At 40.8% G+C, this 21,959-nt stretch overlaps 1 protein-coding gene and 1 pseudogene across 1 annotated transcript in view; both read right to left on the bottom strand.

Annotated features, from left to right (window-relative positions):
* The window catches only part of RFXAP (regulatory factor X associated protein), a 44,537-nt gene extending 42,480 nt beyond the window's left edge, over nt 1–2,057 (bottom strand). The window contains exons 1-2 of the mRNA XM_065895912.1: nt 2,003–2,057; nt 1,432–1,528 (exon numbers count right to left, since the gene is read on the bottom strand). Coding sequence (XP_065751984.1) covers nt 1,432–1,528; nt 2,003–2,057 — 152 coding nt within the window. The remainder of the gene's footprint in view (nt 1–1,431; nt 1,529–2,002) is intronic.
* Nucleotides 2,058–10,529: 8,472 nt separating this feature from the next.
* On the bottom strand, nt 10,530–18,577 carry LOC136137504 (glyceraldehyde-3-phosphate dehydrogenase-like; annotated as a pseudogene).
* Between the last annotated feature and the right edge of the window lie 3,382 nt (nt 18,578–21,959).

Genomic DNA, 21,959 nt, shown 5'->3' with positions numbered 1-21,959 from the left:
TGACAGCCACTTGTCATCCCAGAGAAAGATAGCAAATTTGTAGCATGGTGTTTGTATAATAGAGATGTATAATACCTTGATAGTCAACAAGTCTTTTATGTATTTTGCCACAAACAGCCCCCCAGAGTCCTCTGTGTCATTCAAAAGATTATCATGGTTATTCCCCACATCATTACAAAGTATTGTGAAAGAGTCTATTTTAAGGGTCTTGTCTTCATAGAAAGTAACTATATTTTTGACATCTCTAGCACTTGATACACTTCTGGCTTCAACTTCTTTGCTGTAACATCTTGACTATGAATGAAGCAGTGCAGGGTTTCATACGTGGAAATGTCTCTGTGACTTTATCCCAGAATATTTTTTATTCCACTTTAAGTAGCTATTCCATTAAGCATATTTTTCCATAAGTCTTTGTTTTTATTAAAGAAGTTACTGTTGAGAATACACCTTCTTTCGTACATGTTTTCCTTTAGTTGTCCATAAGAAAATGAATTATTTTTGTATTTCTTTTTTGAACCCGACTAGAAATCTTATACACTGACTTGTTAGGAATATCTTTACTCTTTTCTATATATACAGAAAACCTGCTGTAATGTACAATTTAACATTTATCTCTTTACATTTTAAGCAGTGTTTGCTGAGAATCTTTCAATGATATTTGCTGATAAATGAATGTGTTTTGGATTGTCTCCATATTTGTTTCCTTGTATTTCAAGTATTTTTACCATAATAGGAAGAGTTAGTATTTATCCAATCATATGTAGCTTTTTGTCTTTTTAATCTTTCAATATTAAGTAAGGAGACTCAAAAGAGGCTTCTAAATATTCTCATTCATTTTAATGATATTTTGTGAAGTACTGGATTGACTATTGTCCAACTTGATTCATGGCATGGTTGGAAGTTCACAGAGGGAGTGGCTAAGGGAGCACTGTCCAGGCAGAAGAAAGAGCAGTTGCAGATGCTGTGAAAAAGGGGGCAGCTCAGAAACCTGTCAGTTAGTCTGCTTGGTTTACCAAAGGATGAGATCTGGGGACCATCACGTGATGAGACTGGAAATGTCAGCGGAGCTGTATCTGAGGATTTCTTTAGGTAGAGTAAGCAGTGAAATGAGACTTAGCCCAGGCTCTTTACCAAACAGAACCCGAGGCAAGGATTAAATGTGAATGCTGTCCTGGGAAGGGTAATGTCAGGGAGTGTGATAGAGGGAAAGTGAAATGAGTCATGGATGGATGGGAGCTAACACAACGTCTTAAGTTATGGAGCTGGCTGTTGCTTCATGAAGAAACAGCCAGTTTCTCAGCCACATGAAACCCCCCCAAATAGGCTATACAGAAAAACTGTGTCTCAAAGCTGTCCATCAGAGGGTATATGGAGAGGGAGTTCATCTGCTAGCACCCTCCCTTCTCTTGTCTCCCATTGAACAGAGTTCACCTGCAGAATGTTAACTCCCTGGACTTCTGGCTTGCATCATCCGGCACCTTCTGGAGAGCCAGGTTCCGTGCCTCATAGTGTGGTGCTTCATCTGAGTCTAGGAATAGGAATAGGAAGAGGGACCAGAGACTCCAGGTGTCTGCCTTAGCAGCAGGACTGCGTGAGCCCACATGGAACTCGTCATTGTGGCAGAACAAATGGCCAGTATAGGATGTGCCTTATATAGATGACCTCTTGCGCTCCTCAGCTCTGCTTGTGACCTTCCATTGTATGTGGCTCCCTCATACACTACAGGACTTCCATTGTTGTGAGAACAGGCTGTGCTCACTGCTTCCCCAAGTCAAACAGTCACAGAGCTGCCTTCAAGATGGTGACTAGTTGTGATTTGCAGAGACACTTAAGGCAAGTGGGTTGGTGGAATAAGCTACAGTGGGCTGGTCCTGAGGCTCTAATTGACATTTATCATCTCTCACCTCTATCAGACATTCTGTATTTCCCTACCTACGGCCAACTGTCAGCTGGTCTAAGTTGCTTTCCTGCTGGAGTGACCCAGAACTTCAAGTGGACTGACCCTTTATTTGTCCTGTACTTTTTGCGTTATTGTCGCTGTATTTTCCATTAACCATTATCAGTGGGCATGGCAGTGCTGAGAGAGACCTAGTGAATCCCTTGGGTTTCAGATATTATCCCCTATGACCCCATTTTGTGGAGGGTCAACACCAACTCCTTAATTACATCAATCAGACAGTAAATAATTTCCTTGCCTGTTGAACTATTGGCATGAAAGCCCCAAGTGGTCAGGTAGTCATTAACTTTAAGTTCAGTGAAACTTATTATTCACACAGGCAGAAATGCTCCTTCCCAGGAACTAGGACCTCTAATTGGGTATGACCTTAGATTATAGGGAATAAAAGCACAAATATTTCAAATGGACCCCTGTGTGGTGAGGAGGCTACTTCTACTTCACTTGGTTCTTGGACCCATATATTCTTACTGTTGGAGGCATAATACTATATATCAGCTATTGATTTGGCCAGTATGTCACTTCCTAGAAGACAGCAACCAAACCCTGCAAGATACTAGACCCATAGCTAAGCCTTCAACAGGCTGCTTGTCATTCTGTTGGTCTGGCTGCTTTTAGATGGTGGGGTACCTGGTATTATCAGTGAGTCCCCTGGTGACAAGCCCATTTCTGCACCTCCTTTGCTGTAGAAAAGGTCCCGTGTTGGAGTGAACATTGTGTGGAAAACACGTTGAGAGATAAAGTGTTCTGTAAACGCTTTGGTGGTGGTGATGATAAAGGAAAGGCAACCCCACATCCAGAATTTGTATCAGTATTGGTATGGAGTAATAATTACTCTCTCCTCCAATGTGGAAAAGCTCTGATGTCATTGACTTGCCACTAGGTAGGCTGTAGGATGACACCTCAAAGGATGGTGATGTGTTGAGGGTGCAGCTTCAGTCTCTGTTGCTGGCACACTGGCCACTCAAAAGTGGCTATAACCAGATTGGCCATAAGACAAGAAGCCCTTGTTATTAGGCTCATGCATGGTCTTCATCCCTGCTACCCTGGTCACCCCTGGTCTGGTCATGGGCCTATTGCACAAGCACTGGCTGGACAAGGTCAGTCATCCACATCAGACCATCTTTCAGGGTTACTGACAATTGGGGCTATCATGTGACAACTGCCCAATTCCAGCTCCACCAACACAGCATAATGATACATCTGTGAGCCAGTCCTGTCTTTTCTTCCTTTGAGAGTTGGTAAGTGGAAATACATGGGTTGAAGGAGAGGCATTGATATGGTAGAAGTAGGTAGCATGGCAGTCTGGACCAGAAGTTACTGGTACTTTACTCATAGTTTTGGACCTGCTCCAGCCCCATCCCAAATGTGCCACTTCCATCATGCATTGGGTTGCTTCTACGTCTGTCCAACAGTACTACTTGGTGGGTCTGAAAATATGCTGTGCTGTACAGAGGCCACACTTCCTTCTCTGCCCCAGTGACTGATCATAGCAGAAATATTAAGACAGATCTATTCCTGGGAGACAGGGGACTCCTCTCACAGGAGATTTAGCTTGAGAACTTCCCAGTGGCCCTGCCAAAATTTCCTTAGAACTGCACTGCAGTCTAGGACACTTCCATCCACACTTTCATCCTTCTCCCCTTCTGTCAGGATCAGATCTTCATTGCATGTCTATTCGCATCTTGGCATTTGCTTCTCAGAGGACCTGGACTAACACGTGGTGCTTTCTCTGAGTCTGGAAGTGGTAGAGGGGAGTTAGAAGCTCCAGGCCCTGGGTTCAGGAAGAAGATCTCCACAGGCATGTGCTGAGGGGTTGGAAGTGGCCATGGTTGACGAGACAGGGAGGCTGAAAAATCTGGGAGGGTGCATAAGTTTATGTCCAGTAGAGAGGGTTTCAACAACAGATTGAAGCTTGCAACTTTAGCAGATCACCCTGGTGGGAGTAAAGTGAATGGGCTGGAAGGGAGCAAATATAATGACAGGAAGACTGGTTAGGAGGCAGTATTCCAGCCAGGGGATAATGAGTGTGTGAACTACAGCAGTGACAATGAGAATGGAGAGAGGGGGAAGGTAAGACAGAGGGAAATCCATGGGACTCAGTGATATTGAGACTAGACTTTGGGGAAGAGAGAGGAGACAAAGCTGATCTCTTGGTTACTGTTTAGAGCAACTGAGAGGATGAGAAATACAGAAGGAAACCTTCTTTTTTTTTTTAATAAAGCCTTTCTGGTCACATTGAGTTTGAGGTGTCTGTGGAACATCTATGTGAGGATGGATGAAGAAGGAGTTTGAACAGCACATAACAGATTTTGGGATTCTCAGCCTTGTGGGGAGGCTGTGGGTGTGAAGAGAAGGGGCCCCGTAATGAAGTCTGGGGCTCACCAATGTTTAATGAGAGGATCAACGAAGAGGAGTTGGGGGCAGAAGGTGAAAGTGAGATGCAGCAGGAGAAGTGGGGTCCTGGAGGCCAAGGGAGTACAGAAACTCTGGAAGACAGGGAGTTATCAGTGAAGCTGGGTGCCCTGGAGACGGCCAACCAGGTGAGGACTAAGACATTGCCACCTTGCTGCTGTTGGTGATCTTACCAAGAGGAATTTCACAGCCGAATCCAGGCAGAAGCCAGGCTAGAACCGCTTTGAGAATGAAAGGGAGGATATGGAATTGCACCACTCTTTCAGTGAGTTGAGTGTGAAGGGAGAGAGTGAGAAACTTCTTGCCAAGTGGGTAGGCAGAATTCAAAGAGGACTTCCTTTGTTTTGTTAATTCCTTTTTTGAGATGGGAGACACATGTGTGCAGATTTAGGCTCATGGGAAAGAGCCAGCTGAAAGGGAGAGGTGGAAGTTACAGGAGAGAGAAGGAGTGAGGCAGGGGAAGGCTCAGGTCACAATAGTTTCTGCCTGTTTTATGAGGATTTCTGGATGGAGAGAGAGAGAGAAAAGGGATTTCTTCAGAAAGAGCTCCTCGATGTAAATAAACTGATAACAATGATGTCAGGTACTAGTCCTCAGCTTTCTGTGGATCCCGCACCCCTATGCAGATAATGGCAATGGCTGATGGATAGATTTTTACAGCCTCCACTGAGCTTTCATGAACTAGTCAGGTTGGATCTGCATAACTCATCCATACAAAACTCCTGCAACAATCTGGTCCTATTGCCATCCCAGTCTCAGTGCAAGCATCTCAAACAATTGAACATTTTATTAGTCAGAGGAAGAGTTTATCCAAGATCTCACTGTACAGAAAGCTTTTGTCTAATCTCCCCTGTGTCACATTTCATTATGACAGATGTGTCTGATTCCAGCTTCTTATTTACATAGCAGGCAGACATATTGTCATTACAGATAATTAGTCTTAAAAGCACCAGCTTTTAAAACACTCAAGTCTTAAGTTTCCCATTCATCCATCAGCACGGTAAGGAAAAATATGCCTCTTCCCACATTAGGTTCTGTGTCTGATTTTATGTCTGCTCAAGCTTTTTATCCTTCTCTTGTTTGCCAGTGGAGGGGAAGCACCGAGGGGCCCAGACGAGGCTATTGTTCCAGTATTCCTAAACTGCTGACATTCTTTTCTGGGAAGATAACTGAATCACCAAATTTGATGAAAGGTCCCTGAACTATCAGGAAACAGATTTTCCATGGAGTCTATGAATATAACTATTAATTTTAAAGTCAAAGATCTTGGATTTTTTCAGCTTGGCTGTTTCTTCACTGAGAAGCATTTAAAAAATAAATTATTGCATATTGACAAAAAATATGATAACATAGGGACCTTTCTGTCAAAGAAACACATTGCAATATGAAAATCTAAGTAATATAAACTTGTCTTGAACATTTTCTAAGAGATTTTACTTAACAAATACACACTGGAGAATCTCAGTCATTCTGATTCAATTGGTCTAGGCTGGGGTCTGAGATCTACATTTCTAACAAGCTCCACAGACCACCCTTTGGGGGACTCTATTGATTAGTGAGAGAGCTGACTTCTCAACATCAACAACAGAGATGGAGAACAATATTTTCAAAATGCTGGAAAAAAAATTGTCTATCTGGTAATATATATCTAGTTAAAATTGCATTCAAGAATGAGGGCAAAATAAAGACATTTTCAACAAACGAATTTGGAACGTTTATTACCAACTGATCCTCATTAAAGCTTCTAAACAACTTTAGGAAGAAGAAAAGAGAAACTAAAGGTGTGTCTGAGATGCAAGAAGAAATGAGCAAAGGTTAACATATGGTTAAATCTAAAATGTTGAGTCTATGAAAAAAATATTTAATTTTGCATGTAAAAAAAATTAAGTTGGAAATGGAAATGGGGTAAGAGTATCTGGCAAGCAAGTGGTTTTAGTTAAAACTTTCTAAGATCTTTTATTTGTTAGAGGAAGGTGGAGATATTAACTTTAATTTTAAGTTATATATAAATATGAAGTTAAGGGTTAAATAAAATAAAAATGTAGTGAATAACTTTCAGCATTTCAGAAGGAAATTAGGTAACTGTAAAAAATGGAATCAAAAGCCAAAAAGGAAGGGAGAGAAAAAGCATCAAAATAGCAGGACAAACAGAAAACACAAAATAGAACAATAGAAATATTTTCAAGGATATTGCAATAAAAATAGATGTAAATGGTCCAAACTTGCCAGTTAAAAGAGAGTGTCAAATTAGATTAGAAAATAAATCAGGATTCTCAACAGGGGATCAACTCTGCGAGGCTGGGTAGCAGCGGCCATGCTGGGGAGAGCTGCCCCCACTCCCAGTGGCTATGCAGGAACTTCACCCAAGGGACTTGTCACTGGGGGTCCAAGCTGCCACTTTACACATACAGGGAGGTGCCTCAGGTCTGCACATACTTCCAGCAAGGCTCTGCTTCCATGAAGCAGGACCTGCAGCCCCTGGTTGCCTGGAGTGAGGCAGCTGCCATTCAGACCCACATGTCACCCAGCCAGGGCTCTGGCTGGAGCCAACCCACAGAAGCTCTGGGCTCACCTCCCTGCCCTCTGTGGCAGCAGGAATTGTGTCCTATTCAGTAATTTGTAATTCTCAGACATCAAAATAATGAAGTAATTATTCTGAGAAGTTTCAAGTATATTATTCCAATTGAGTTTGTGCATGTATGGTAAAAAATAGTGGAACAAAAACAAACTATCCAATGCTTTGGACACAATCTCTCTATTATATTTTACAAAAATCATTTGGAAAGATAGCCATACCTCTGTATGCCACTCAAAGCTATCTGAAAAAAAAAAGTTAACATAAATACAACAGTTGACATCGATAGCGTGTTTAAGATTAGCAAACAGATTGAACACATGCACAGATGTGTAACCAAACACTATTTAGAGCCAGCCTACCTGGAGTCCACAAGAGCATTATCAAACCCCACAATTCTCCCACATGTAACCTTTAATAATAGGCTGTTTTGATTATCTTTAGACTTTTTGTAAGTATTAAAGACTTACCTATGCAGATTGATGTCTTTAATACTTTAGTTTCTTCATTAAACAGAGTTTAGGGAATAGAGGTTATATTAAAAATTAAACTTCTTCAACTGATAATGAGCAATTATTGGTTTTGGTTTTAGTTTGTTTGACTTTTGCTAAGCTGTTCTCCGGTCATCTCAAGTAGAACTTAAACTTTTATGAAGGTGACAAGTGAGATAATTAATCAATTTAGTTTGGTGTGAATGCTGTGGATTGTCGTTGGAAATGTCAACGTTATTAGTCTAGAAAAAAAAAAGAGAGCTTTATTTTCATCTTGTGGTCCTCTCCTGATAGTTTCCATGAGATTTTGAGATTTTCTTGGAGAGGATGGTTCAGGTGTTTTGGGATTCTCTCACAGGAGTTTGGTGCCTCTCTCCTGTTGTTAGGGCTGACCTAAAAGCCACGATGATTTTGAATGTATTTGAGTGCCATGCCATGAGAGTGGATAAAGGGCATCCTTGTTTGCGGTTAGTTACATCTTTGGTCCTCTTGTAGAACAGTCTGTCCTGGAGACCTACAGCAGCCCCTTATGACCAACAGTTCCTTGCCAGCTTAAGGATGTTGAGAGGCAGATGGGTTTTGAAGACACAGCAACCTTAAAACTGGCATAGTGACCTTGCCCACCTGGGGTTCTCCCAGGAAGAGGCAATTGTGGGGAAGAAATGGGCAGAGGGGCTTGGCCAATTACTCCTGCTCAACACATCCTTGCTCTTTTTCCCTCCTTCTCAACCTCCACTGCAACATGAACTTCTGAATTGCTTTTCATTCCTGTTTATCTTATAGAGCCAAAATAACATAGCTTACATTTCCTTTACCCAAAATCTGAGACTATTTGGAAAGCAGATAAATAGTTTGAGTAGCCTCTGTGGCAATGTGAATAAAATTTAGTGCCTGAGAGATTCCTTTAAATGGAAGTGGAAAATTGTTATTCACTCCTGATCAGTTTTCATTTTCATTTTTTCATTCTCACTTTAATTACTGAGCTTCCTTTCTCTGAAATCAAGTCTCTAAAACAGACCTTAATTATCCATTTTTAACTGCGGGAAGATTTATTATTCAAAGAACAGCTAACAATCCAGAATAGATGTTATTCTGTTCATATTTTAAAGGGTTAGTCAAATATTTCTTCTAATGGAAACATTTTGTACCAAAAGCCTCTAGACAAAAAGGTAGATAGACGAAGAGATAAAGATTTAAAGTAAATCTGTAACAGAGGAAGATGACTAAATCTTTTGAAATCTTTAAGGCATGATCCCCATGGAGTAAATGAATTAAATTAACATAATTAGAATGAAACAATCTTTGCATTCATATAGCATCTTATTTTTCCAAGATCTCTTTTTGCCTTATATCTTATGTAAATAATCCCTCTAAGGTAAGTACTCTTAAGCCTATCTTGTCTTTTAAAGAATCTATCGAAATCTCTTTATGTGCTTCCCTAAAAGGGATTTTCCTTATAAAATTAGCCTTTTTTTAATCTATAGCCTTAAAATGCAGAACTCTATCTACCTTAAGACGTAAAAGGATCATCATTTTCCTTCAGTTCTCTGTAGCCTGGTTTATAAAGTTTGTTTGCCAAAGAAGCTTAGGAAATTATCATTTTTGGAAGCCTTTAAAAGTAGCAGAGCTCTTTATCTCTTGGTCATGGTTTCAGTGTGGTTCTTCTGGAAGGGAAATGTAAGACATAGACACACAGGTGTCTTTGGAAGAGAGATAATGAAAATGAGTTGTAGGGATGTTGTACCAAGTGTTGGTGGTATCCATAAGTGGAAGCATCCCATAGGCAGACAGAAGTCATAACCAGAGCTTGGTAGAGAGGTCAGTACTTACATATGGGACTAATCCATACAGGAATCATAGCTAAAATTGTGAAAGTAAAATATCTATTAAAGAGATGAGAATCCAGGGTATATCTAGGGTGAAGGAGGAAGAGGAGGGAGGAATCCAAGTGAGAGTCTGAAGGGTGTGCTTGAAAAGACAGGAGAAAACAAGGGCGTTGTGGTGTCCTGAAAGAAGACAATGGGGAGGAGAGCATTTCAAGAGCTGGGATAGATCATCTATGTCAAATAGAAATTAAAGTAAGGCTATTGCATTTGGTATCTCAATTTTTTTTTTTTTTTTTTTTTTTTTTGGTTAGATGATCTCGAGGGAACTGGGATAACAGTGGAAAGCGTGAAGGATGAAGCTGAAAGGGGCTGTGGAGAAATGCCTTAATAACAAAACAGAGGACATACCAGTCAGTATATTGCCCACTGGAACAGTTGGGTGAGAAAGTTTAGAAATACTGATGTTAGCTAGCAGGGAACTAAGGTCAAGTGACTCAGGGTGGGGGCATCTCTGCATAACTGTAGATAGACTGGAAGACCCCAATAAAGAGGGAAAGATGAATATAATATTATAAGGACTCAGAGAAGAGGCTGGAAGGAATGGAATCCTTCTAAGTAAACCTTAGAAATGAGAAACTTAGAAGTGAAGAAACTTCATTTCTTTGTTAGAACCTTAGGAATGAAAGACCTCACAGGTGGTGGATTGGCTCTCTCATTATAGTAGAGGAGGAAATAATTCTAGCAGGAAGATATTTTATTAGGAGGTGGGGAATGGGGATAGGGAAAACAATGAAGAAGAGGTGACATTTGGGTCATGCCTCTTCAGTAACATCACATGTCTAGCTATTTCACAACCAATAATCATCAGTGATTTGCTTATCAGTGAGTAATAATATACTGCTAACTCTTCATTATCAAGACCTTTCTCCACAGCCCTTTCTGACTTCCTTCTTTGACACTCTGTTACATTAATTACCTCAAGATTAGCTGTCATCTATTAGGTAGCCAAAGATCGTAGAAAGAGCATTCAAGGAAAGGAAATAGTATTCACTAAAACAGAGTCGTTAAAATGCAGCAAATAGGTCAGTATGGCTGAAGTATAGGATATTGGGTTGGATGAATGGTTAGAAGTGAGCACAGAAAAGTAATCTGAGAGCTCAATTAGGAAGAGGAAGGCCATACTAAAGAGCTTGGATGTGATTCTCAGAGGGGAACTCATGTAGATTTCCCTCCTCTGGGTACAGTGTATCATATTGATTGTGCTGATGCTACCTGACAAGGTAGGGTTCTTCAGGTGCTTGGAATGGGAATTGTGTGGGGGAGGGGAGTTTTTCACTGTGGTGGGGGCTAGAGGTGAGGCAAGGACTTCTCAGCAGATGAGAACCTCTCTCTACCTCAAGGCTATTAGGCTTGTTTTCCAGGGAAATCTTACTCTTTGGAACCACATGGACCATGAGGTTTATCACATGGTTGCTGTAGCCAAATTCATACCAACAAATAAGCTTAACAAAAGGTTCACTGAGGGCAATGCCAGGCCCTGCATCAAGGTGGAGAAGTGAGTGACTCTGTTAAAGTCACAGGAGAGCGTCTAGTCCTCAGTGTTGCCCAGGATGCTCTTCAGGAGCCCTCTGACACCTGCTCCACCACATTTTTGATGTCGAATTTAGCAGCTCTCTCTAGATGGCAGGTCAGATCTAGAACACACTCTTGGCAGTGCCTTTGGTTGCAAGGATGATGCTCTGGACAGCACCATGACCCTCACACCATGGTTTGCCAGAGGGGCCACCATCAGTCTCTGGGTAGCGTTGATGGCATGGACTGTGATGGTGAGTCCTCCGTGATGTGAAAGTTTCATGGATAACCTTGGGCAGGAGAGCCACTGTGGTTGGTGGTTCAGAGGGCATTACTGATGATCTTGAGAGAGCTCTCAGGTTTCTCATGGTTCACTCCCATTGCATGCACATGGGGAATCAGCCGAAGGGGCAAAGATGAAGACTTACCTTCAAGTAAACCTCAGCCTTCTCAAAGACACAGGGAACTCCACATCAACATCACCCCATTTGATGCTGGTGGGGATGAGGCCTAAAAGAGATTTTAACTTAGTTTGCATGGCACATAACTAATGTGTTCCATGAAGTTACTCACAGTGATGAGGTGACGGGTGAGGTGGAGAGTTTGCCTAGAGGAGCAGGTGTAGAGTTGGGCTGAGGCACAGGAGTCCAGGGTTATCACTTGGGAAGCATTCTTGCATAGTTCAAGGGCCTAATAGGCAGCTCAAGTTCACATCAGGATAGTCCTGTGGAAACTCTGAGAGCACCAGCCAGGACCAGGTCACCATTCCAACTCTACAGACGTGCAGCCCCTTCTTCTGTCTGGTTCCATTCCTCACCAAACCTGCCCAGCCCCGACCAAAATGTCTGACTTGATACTAACGGGGTTCACTGCCTCCCTCTTTTTTTTTCTTTCTTTTTTTGTAGAGACTGGGCTGGTTACCTCTGCAAATTCCTGCCATTTAATTCAGTTCCATGCACTAAAAATCCACAAGAGTTTAAGGGAACAGTTGGAAGAACAACTTGCTTGTGCCTTATGCACTTGGAATTGTAGCTATATGCCTTGATCTTTCCTGGTTACTGCTTAGCTGAGAAGAAACAATTCTCAATAGTGACCTGATTATTATTTAGCTAAGTCCAGTGATATTCCTGAGAATTTAAAGGAGCATAAATGATGGAGGTGACAGCCCTCTCTATGGGCTCTCTTACAATATAGAGATCACTTATAATGAAATTCTAACCAGTAGATTATAGTTCCTCCTATAGGGGATGAAGAAATAAAGATTTATGCCTAGGCTTTAACATTTAAACTAGTATGAGTTTCCATACTATCCTTCTGTTTTAAGTTTAAAAAACTTAATATGACATTTTCTTAGTTTTGAAATCAGACTCTGATTCTCAAGGAGCTTTGTTTGTTGCAGAAAGATTTATACTTTATATCCTAAATTGGGTGAGAAGTGATGCAGAAAGAAAACATTCCCCCATCTAGTCATTAAAATATTTAATCTTGGGCTTAATCCTTGTAAACAAGTTTCCCAGGACAACACTTAAATGCTACCCGAAGCTTAGATAAAGCAAAATATGATTTTGATTAAATGTAATACATTAGCAAAATGTCAGTTTGTGATATTTTTAAGTGAGATAGGAAATGCATGATGGCTGATAAATTGCCTCTCATTAAAAGAAAACAAGAGAAGTAAGTTTTTTCTAAGTATTTATTTCTGAATTTGTATACGTTTGATATACTTGTCAACTTAAAAAAAATGCACAATGTAAAAGCTGTGAGTCGAGTTTATTCAGTGTCTTACTGAGGACTATAGCCCAGGAGATAGCCTCTCAGATAGCTCAGAGAAATTGTTCCAACAGGTAAGAGGGGAGGTCAGTATATATGTGAGTTTGGCAGAGGGTGCAAGCAACCAAGCACACATCCCAGTAGAAGTTTGTTGCTAGTCATGAAAAACAGACACCTTAGTTAATGGTTTTAGGGCACCTTAGATAATGGTTTTAGGGCTTTTCTAAGTATGGGAAGATGCATGAGTTTGGGTTCATAAAACTTTCTCCTGAAAATTTCACACTGTCTAAAGGCCTGTTCTGCCAGTTTTCCCAGAGCACAGAGTGTCTCATTCCTGATGTCCACCCTGAACTCCTTTCAAGGTGTATTAAAGGTCAGCAACTTCAGTGGTTAATGAATCAACCCTTGTAGAGCTGGATGGCTGGAGACATTCTTTAGTTGGCACACTTATCAGCCATACTTATGTTTTCTGATTTATTAAATGGGAAATTTAAGCAGCTTCATAGAATGAAACAAACTATAAACCAATTAAGCTTCACTAATAGGCAAAATTCCCTTTTGCATTTTTCTAATAGCCCTTCTTTGGGTTTCATGGCCATGTGGCTCTACCACTCTCCCCATCCCACCAGTCTTCATTTATTGAAGATTTTGGCACCTGACTCAGGAGTCGTGACTTCCAGATCTCTTGCCATAGTTATAGACAGCATTCACATCTGGTGAGTAATCCATCAAGCTTCAACTTCACCTCCTTAACTTACAAAACCTGGACTTCCATTCTCCATGAGCAACCCATCCTCAACCTCATTCTCACCAAGAACAGCTTCATTTCTGAAGCTGGAAACCAATACAAAAATAATCTCTGCCCACAGCTCCTTAGTGGTCCAGCTTTCACCCACCGTGCCCCACTGAGTTCTTCAGTCCCTCAAGCTCCTCTTTGCCTCATCGTTTCCCTCCCTTCCCTGACTGCAAGTCTCTTTCCAACTGTTTCCTCCAATGGATCAGCCTTCCAAGTCTTGACCTCAGCTAAACGGAGAATTGGTCTTTTCTGCCCCTATCCCTAGGTACTGAATGTTACTGGAGGAAAACACAGATTGTTGTTACTATATGTTTTTGGTCCCCAAATCTCAGTGAGACCCTCAAAGCAATCCTTTCGTGCTTCTCTAGGGAGCAGTCTCTTGCTTTCCTCCCAGGGATTATTCACTTTTCCTTAAGTCCCAAGCTCCCTGCTGCCATCTTCATTCTCAGCGGGTGACATTGCACCATGTTTCACAGTGAAAAGATGAAGCTTTCAGGCATGAACATCTCCACTCTTGTTCCTCAAAGTCCATGTTTTTCCCCACTACACCTCTTGGCTGACACATACAGTAAGATCTCAACTAGACGTAAGAGGATTATGCTAAACTGAAGCAGAACCAGGATCATTATGTCAGGATATTGGCAAACACCATTTAATGGTTACTTTTGTTTGATTTTATAGCAACAAGCCTTCCATCTCACAGATAATGAGAAATAGCCCTGTACTAAGCACAATAAACCCAATATATTATCAAAATATCTTATTTATATTTCATAGGTGCTCATTGAATGAGTGAATTAGGTAAATGAATGAATAAATGTGGTAAGCAATCCCTGGAGTGAATTAATAAATGAAGAAGTACAAGAAGTTTAGGAAAAGCTTTCAGCCCAGGAACTTATAATCTAGTTTAGAAACAGCTGAACAAGGTGTGGTATAATAAAGTTTTGGACTGTGTGGAATAGAAAATTAGAGATAAGCTAAAATATAAGAAGGTGTTAATTATTTAGGCAGGGTAGTTCAGACAAAATGTTTTTGATTTGTTTTCTGTTTTCATTTTTTAAGACAAGAGAGATCACAATGTCCAAGCATTGGACATTCTAGGTTCTCAATATATCTCAGGAAAGAAAGGTGGAATAATTATTCTTCATATTGCTAGAAGATAGGAGTATTAGACCATGAGATTTAAGGCAATGTAGAAAGAAAAAGGGAATCCCTTCTAGGCAGTAGGGCCAAAGGAAAACCATAAATAAAGGCAAAGGGGGAGGGGCAGTGAAAATTGTGTCTGGGGAATGACAAGAAGACCAGTTTAACTGGAACATTAAATGTGATATGTAGAGTGTGTGTGTGTGTGTGTGTGTGTGTGTGTGTGTGTGTGTGTGTGTAGGGTGTGGTGTTTGCAAAAGCTGGGCACAGAAATTTCAACTTAGGGACTAGTATGTTAGAAATTTATTAGTACTATTGGGAGCCACTTTAAAGTAAATCCTATATCGGTACACTAATATTGGAAGAAAATCCCTTTTGCTTATGATTTTATGCCAGGAGCTTGCAAGAATGTCATTTAGTCATGTTCAATTGTCACTGAAGAGTCAGTGTCTTTAATAATTATTCAACAAACTTGCAGATTGTCTTCCAGATGCAATCTGATGCTCTAGATGTTTGGGGAGATATAAAGATGTATTTTAAAATCTCATGGTGGAGGAGTGAAGGAATGCATAAGCAGTTTGTAATGAGTGAACACCTGGTTTATGAATATTTCATGCTTATATGTGATCACCACCAGGGGGCGAATTCCCTCCCGCTTGTAAAACTAGCGGTCAGAGGGAAGGAAAAAGTGCTTTCACCAGAGCCCATGAAAAGAAAAATCCCTGATCTGTCTTCCAGAGTCACAGAAGGTAGTAAATGTCTCTCTTTTTGCCAGTGGTAGGTTTAAATAGGTTTCTAACATTAATTGTATTGCCCCATGGAAAAAGTGCCATGAATAATGGTTAGGTTTTGCAGGGTGATTCCAAAGACATGTTTAATATTTCATGTAGTTAGAAAAAAACAAGGCCAATATATGTAATAAATATTATTTATATTTTTTATGGAAAAAATTTCCCAAGTACAAACTTCCAGAACTCAATCCATTTACATCAGTGACTGCCTGTTACTTTAAGGCATAATGCCGAATGAATAGAGGTATGTATTCACACTTAATACTTTCCCGTCTTCTGAAATGTAGAACTACTTATTAAAGAAACAATAAGGATTTACCAATACAGTTCAAGACAACCGATTTTCCCTTGTATGAAAGAACAAATGTTCAGTTTTATTTTTGCAGGTGGATAAAAAGAGACCAGCCTCTCCTTTACCACAAGCCCCAAGCATTTGATCACCATTGTCTGGGAATAAATTATAAAAGTTTCAAGTCAGGTTAAAAATGAGCTGTGCTGTGCTTATCAAACAGCGTCAGGCTCTGCAAATAGCCTCTGTGCTGCCAACACAAAGGCACATTTATTGCACATTAATTTTTTGAGCCTGATTTGCTCCAAAGCTATCACAGGTAGAAATTCCTGTCATTAACACTATCCTCAACTGGCAGAGACAGACGCTACAAACAAGGTCCTTTACTCATTTTGTAGCAAAACCCTGACGTTACAGCCAAATGTGATCAAGGTCCGTGGCCCTCTGTCCCCAAGACCCAGCCTGTTTTAGATTTCAGGATCAGTTTAGTGCCTGCTACTTCCTCTGCTAAAAGGCAGTTGAGGTTATAAGCCACTAATGAGCATTTTGTTCCCAGTTAAGCCAATAGAAGAAACACAGTTCTCAACTAGCAAACATTTAAGACAAAATTTTTCCTTCAGTGTATATTAGTAGGAAGCATTATCCATGCAAAACCCTATTCCTATAAAGGGGGACTAATTTACTACCAAGAATGACTCATCATCCAATTTGGGTTTCTAGATGAGGGATTATAAATTTGAAGGCAGGCAGGACCCTCAAGGGGTCGAATGGCCTCCTGAAGTTATATCAGTGTTGCATTAAAGTTCATTTTTGTGGAAGAGGGACCAGAGTTTCCTCAGATTTTCAGGTTGGTGACTCCAAAAAACTTAACAATCACTGATCTAGATCCCCTGTTTCTCTTCTTTTTGTTTTTCTTATTGATTTTACATCTGATTAAGTGTATCGACCCTAGGATTAGAAACTCAGGAACTGAAAGCCTGATTTTTCTTTTTTTAACCACTTAAGGTTACGTGATTGTGGCAAGTTTCTTCATTTCTTTATCACACAGCTTCTTCACTTGTTCAATGGGGTGATAGCTAATTGCAGCCCACAGAGCAGGCAGATGTTACATGAGATATCGAAGGGGTTCTAAAATCAAGAGTGTGTCAGAATCACCTGGGAGGGCTTATTAAAACAGAGATTACTGGGTCCCACTCTCAAAGTTTCTGATTCAGTAGGTCAAGGATGGGACCTGAGGATTTGCGTGTCTAACAGGTTCCAAGTTGATGCTGATGCTGTTGGTCAAAGGACCACAATTTGAGAACCAGAGCTTCCATCCTGAAACACCCATGGAAACCTGGGTCTCGTGGTTTATTTGCCTGTTTCTTTGCCCATCACCTTGCTCACCAGGGTAACTCCTATTGCTTTGTTTTTTGTGTGACCCTTCATCTCAGCATCTAGAATCTAAATTTCCAGCTCAGCCTTTCAAAGCTGGCATGCCTGCTGGGTTCCGTCTGACTCTAGTAGTTAGGAAAGGGTTGGGTTTTCACAATTTTAATGGAACACTGTCTAGTAGGGATATAATGCATGACACATATAAAATTGTAATTTTCTAGTAGCCATATTAAAAAAAAGAAACAGGTAAAACCAATTTTAGCAGTGTTTTTCATTTGATCTAATATATCATCATATGATAGGATATTATCATATTAACAAGTAATCAATGTAAGAAATTATTAATGAGATGTTTTACATTTTTTTGGTACTAAGTCTTAGATATCTGGTGTGTATTGTACATTTCCAGCACATCTCAATTCAGACCAGCCCATTTCAGGGGCTTGTGGCCACTCACTGTATGGCACAGTTTTAGAGTATTTGTGAGGGGGAGAGAACTGGAGAGTCCTTCGTGTGTTCTCAGAATGAAAAACTCCCCAGAGAGTACTGGGTTCTTTATGCTACAGATTCTTCTGTCACAAGAGCGACACAACCTCTCAAAAGGCCAGGTGTCCTTGTGTGAGAAATTGGAAGGCTTGGGTCTGGGATATTTTTATAGAAAGTCGCACGTTTCACCAGGAAGAAAGAAACATCCTTAGATACATGTTACGGCGCCCCTAAAATATTTGCATTTCCAAAATTAGGCTCTTCTCCCTTGAAAGAGCATGTCCATTGATTCTGGTCTTCCAGTCAAGTCCAGGAGTGGTGAATTAGCTGCTTTTATTTCTTCCTGGAAGGGAAGCTGGGAGACCATTTGGAATAGAAACCTCCAGACAAATTATCACATGAGTAAATTAGAGTCACCGGCTTCCAATTCAGCTTCCCCCCGGATGGCGACGGCAACCTGTAGCAGTCAAACCTAGGAAGTCAGTGCCTGGGGTGAGAAAGCCCACCCACCCCAGAGAATTTCCACAGTGGACGTGGTTGAGTACTTCACTAATGAAAGTGCTCAGTCGAAATTCACGTTTTCTTTTCAGACAACACTGAAACTCCTTCAGCCAATTATTCTCATTTCTGCTCAAGTGGTCCTTAACCCACAAAACATTACCTCTCTAAACATCTCGAGTTGAAGATCATTTTCATTTTGTCTCTGCACAGCCAAGTTTTTAAGATTCGTAACAGAATAGTTGTACTTTCAAAGTTTTTCAGTCTTGCTGTAATCTTTATTTTATAATGTGACTTTCAGATATATAATTCAGGGATGATATTGACTATATTTCAATGTTTTGGATTTGCTATGGAATCACTGAAGTTGTGCTGTTAGTTTGAGAATAAGACATGACGTGCGATGAGTCTCTGACTAGCACGCTACCCTGAGTACACAGATGGTGATGAATTTGGTGTGGTACCTTTAATAAATGTGCCTAGATAGGAACCTACAACATGGAATATTCATGACTTATTTTCCTGAGTAGCCAAGTCTCACCTACTCTGATCTGCTTTGTTTTCTTGACACTTCAAGCCATCATCCTCGCTGCCCATCAGTGCCCTTGTCTTGCCCTTTCACTCCATTACCCCATCCTGTCTCTTCTGAATTCCAGTCTTGCTTCCCTCCTGAATATAATTTTGTCTTTTTCCTTGACCTGCATTCACAGATAACTCTTGGGATAAAACTCAATCTAATTCTACCTTGTTTGCTTAATATTATCAATTCTCTTTTGGTAAATTATCTTTAAGCTAATTGTATTTTTCATTGTTTTATTTTCCATTTTGCTTTTTAAGCAGAAAGAAGAGGCAATAATAGTTGCAGGAACTTCTAAAAGTATAATTTATGTCATAAACTAAGATGAGGGTTGGGGGCAATAACTCTTCATGTTAACATCAGCTTTTGAGGATGGGCTGAGAGTCTTTTTAAAATCCCTAAGCCTACCTTCTTACGGTTTAGAAAAAGCCCATGCTCAAATTCTCAGCTTTAACTTCAGGAGAGCAGTGAGCCCAGTCCCAATGACAACTCAGGAGAATTGCCAGAGCATTAATATCACCATGTAGAATGAATCAGGTACAAAACGAGGAACATTACTCTGTGGTTTTGAACCTATAAAACAACCTGGCTTTCTACAAGTTGTATAAACTGTGCATAATACAGAAGGAGAAAAATGTGGGTGGAAAGTTCTGCCTTGGAAAGGGCTTCTTAGCATAAAAACATAAAATTTAACCCAAGAAAATCCTTAAAAATCATTGACCATGAAACCCACAGAGGAAGGTTCAACTAAGAATCCATAACTGTTATTAGAATTTGAAATATGCCAGATGGGCTTCATAAAGACTAAAAATTGACTAATTTCCACAAAGCAGGACTTCAATTCATTTAGCTTAGTATGTAAGTCTTTGTAATAAAAAATATTTATTTTCCCCTTACTGGATGCCAACCGTGGAGCTGAGTTCTGTATATACAAAGGTGCATAAGACATAGTCCTGAGAGGGAGGAACACAGACACAGGAGCAACCGATGACACTTACAGGGTGATGAGGGCCCTGAGAAGCATAGGAAGGAGCAACAGACTTTACTTGGAGTCAAAGAGGAAGTGACATTTAAGCGAAATTTTGGAAGATAAACAACAGTTCCTCAGGTATACAAAGTAGATGAGCAGTGTTCCAAGCAAAGAGAACAGAGGCACAGAAACACAAAAGAGCTCCTTAAAGAACTGCAGTAGTTTGGAAGTGGCAAGAGTGCAGAGTACATGTGGAGTAGGGTGGAAGCAGAGTAGAAGGGGTGGATGGAAAGGAACCAGGTCGTGAAGGGCCTTGTTCTTGCAGAGGAATCTAAACTCGATCCCTCAGATAGTGGGATTCACCAATCAGGGGAGGGATACTCCTAGACACATTTTAGCAATGTCACTAAGAGTAGGCTGGATTGGAGAAGAGCAAGACCGAAGGCATGGGAACTAATAGTCCAGGATAGAGAAAACAGGGGCATGAATTAAGTAGTAGAAGTGGCAGGAAAGAAAAGAAAATATTAGGAAGGTTTTTAAGAAGTGAACTGACCACTTGGTGATTGATTAGGTGTAGAATATGAGAAAGAAGGAATCTAGAATTGCATTTTCATCTACTTCCTTGATGTGATTCTGCATCCCTGTTTCTTCCAATCCTTTGTTAGTTTATTCAGTTAACATGTATTGAGGGCCTATTATGTGCCAGGTGTCGTAGTAAACACTGAAGATACAAATTCTATTATTTGACAAATATTTCATAGACACCTGCTCTCTGTGAGGCATTGTTCTAGACTCTCCGAATCCAGCAGTGGAGGAAACAGACAAGACATGTTGAAATAAGCAGAAAATCCAAACAAACAAAAAACAAATAGAGGAATAAAAGGTTTCTCTTTATTAACTTGATGGGGAGCAAGGAAGACAGCCTCTAAAGCAGCTGCTTCAAAGTGATGGAGAAAAGGAGTCAGTCTGAGAGCAGGTAATGGAAATTCTGGCAACAGAAACCAGAGCAGTTTCAAGCATTCTGGGCTTCAACTTTTAGCAAAACAGAATATTGGTGATGTGGGTAGTCACAAGCAAGAACAAAAGGACCCCAGCAGTTTCCCTGGGAAAGGTGCAAGGGGTTATTTCTTGGGGACTCAACATTAGAGCCAGGTAGAATGGAAAATTATGAGACCAGGGAAATTGAAGACAGTTCAGAAAAATATGGGCTTTCAAATTCTTGCCCTCCTGCAGTTTACCTCTAGTGGAGAAATATGTGATAAACAAAATAAGTTAGTAAATTATATAGTATATTAGAAAGTGATAGATGTTATGAAGAGAAATATAAAGCAGGGAATGGGAACAGGGAAAATGGTGTGTGTGTGTGTGTGTGTGTGTGTTCACAAACAAATGTGTGTGTTCTTTTAAGTGGGATGGCCAGGGAAGGACCCACTGAGGCAGTGACAGATGCAAATAAGAAGGAGGGCCAGTCTGCAAAGAGTTCAGTGTCCTGGTGGAGTCAGACAGGTGCAATACCACGTGAGACGTTCTGAGCTGGAGGAATGCATGGTGGTGTGGCAGCTCGTGCATTGGGTACCTAACCCAGCCAGGCAGCAGGGAGTGGTCAAGGAAAGCATCTCCAATGAGTTGCCACTTTAGCTATAACCTGACAGTTGAGTTAGAGTAAGTCAAGTAAGATTGATGCAGTGGGTTTTGTTCCAGGAAGAAGGGCCATCGTACGCCAAGCCATCAAGTTATGATAGTTTGGAAATTTCAGAGAACTTCCAGTAGCTTAGAGCTACTGAGAGCAGGGTGTGCATGGAGGGGTCACAGTGACAAGAAAGGAAGGGCTGGATCATGGATGGACTTGAACATCACAAAAAGGGATCTGGATTTCAGACTGAAGGCCATATGTGTGTGCATGTGCGTATTGTGTGCCCATGCACGCGAGAATGCCTGTGTGTGCGTGTGTGACTGCAAGATTTTAAGTACTAAAAGGATTTTAAGCAAACGAATATTGGATTGGTTTTTAGAAAGATTCGGCCCATAGTCATGTTATAGATGGATTACAGGAGACTAGGGAGTAATAGAATCCTATACTAGAGTTAAGGAGACCAGTTTAAAGCTCATTAGTAAATTCAGGCAAGACAGGAGGAAGGCTCGAAGAAGTCAGAGGCAGTGGTAATTGAAAGGCGGTAGCAGGCAAATTCAGGAGCTATTTAGATGGTCTCTGTTGATGGCGCAGACTCTCAGGCCTTCAACTCCATTTCCCCATCCATTCCCTTCATTGCTGGTGGCCAGGAGCCCAAACAGACTCTTCCACTTCGAAACCTCAGCCCAGATGAATTGATCCATCCATCTTTGATGTTACTCAAGCAGCTTCTCTGGAGCCAGTGCCTCCTGTAGTTTATGGTGTAAATCATTCCACAGAGCCGTGCTAGGCATCATGCAGG

The sequence above is a fragment of the Phocoena phocoena genome, chromosome 18 (assembly GCF_963924675.1).
Source record: "Phocoena phocoena chromosome 18, mPhoPho1.1, whole genome shotgun sequence".
Taxonomy (NCBI): domain Eukaryota; kingdom Metazoa; phylum Chordata; class Mammalia; order Artiodactyla; family Phocoenidae; genus Phocoena; species Phocoena phocoena.
This window is presented reverse-complemented; position numbering and strand designations above follow the sequence as displayed.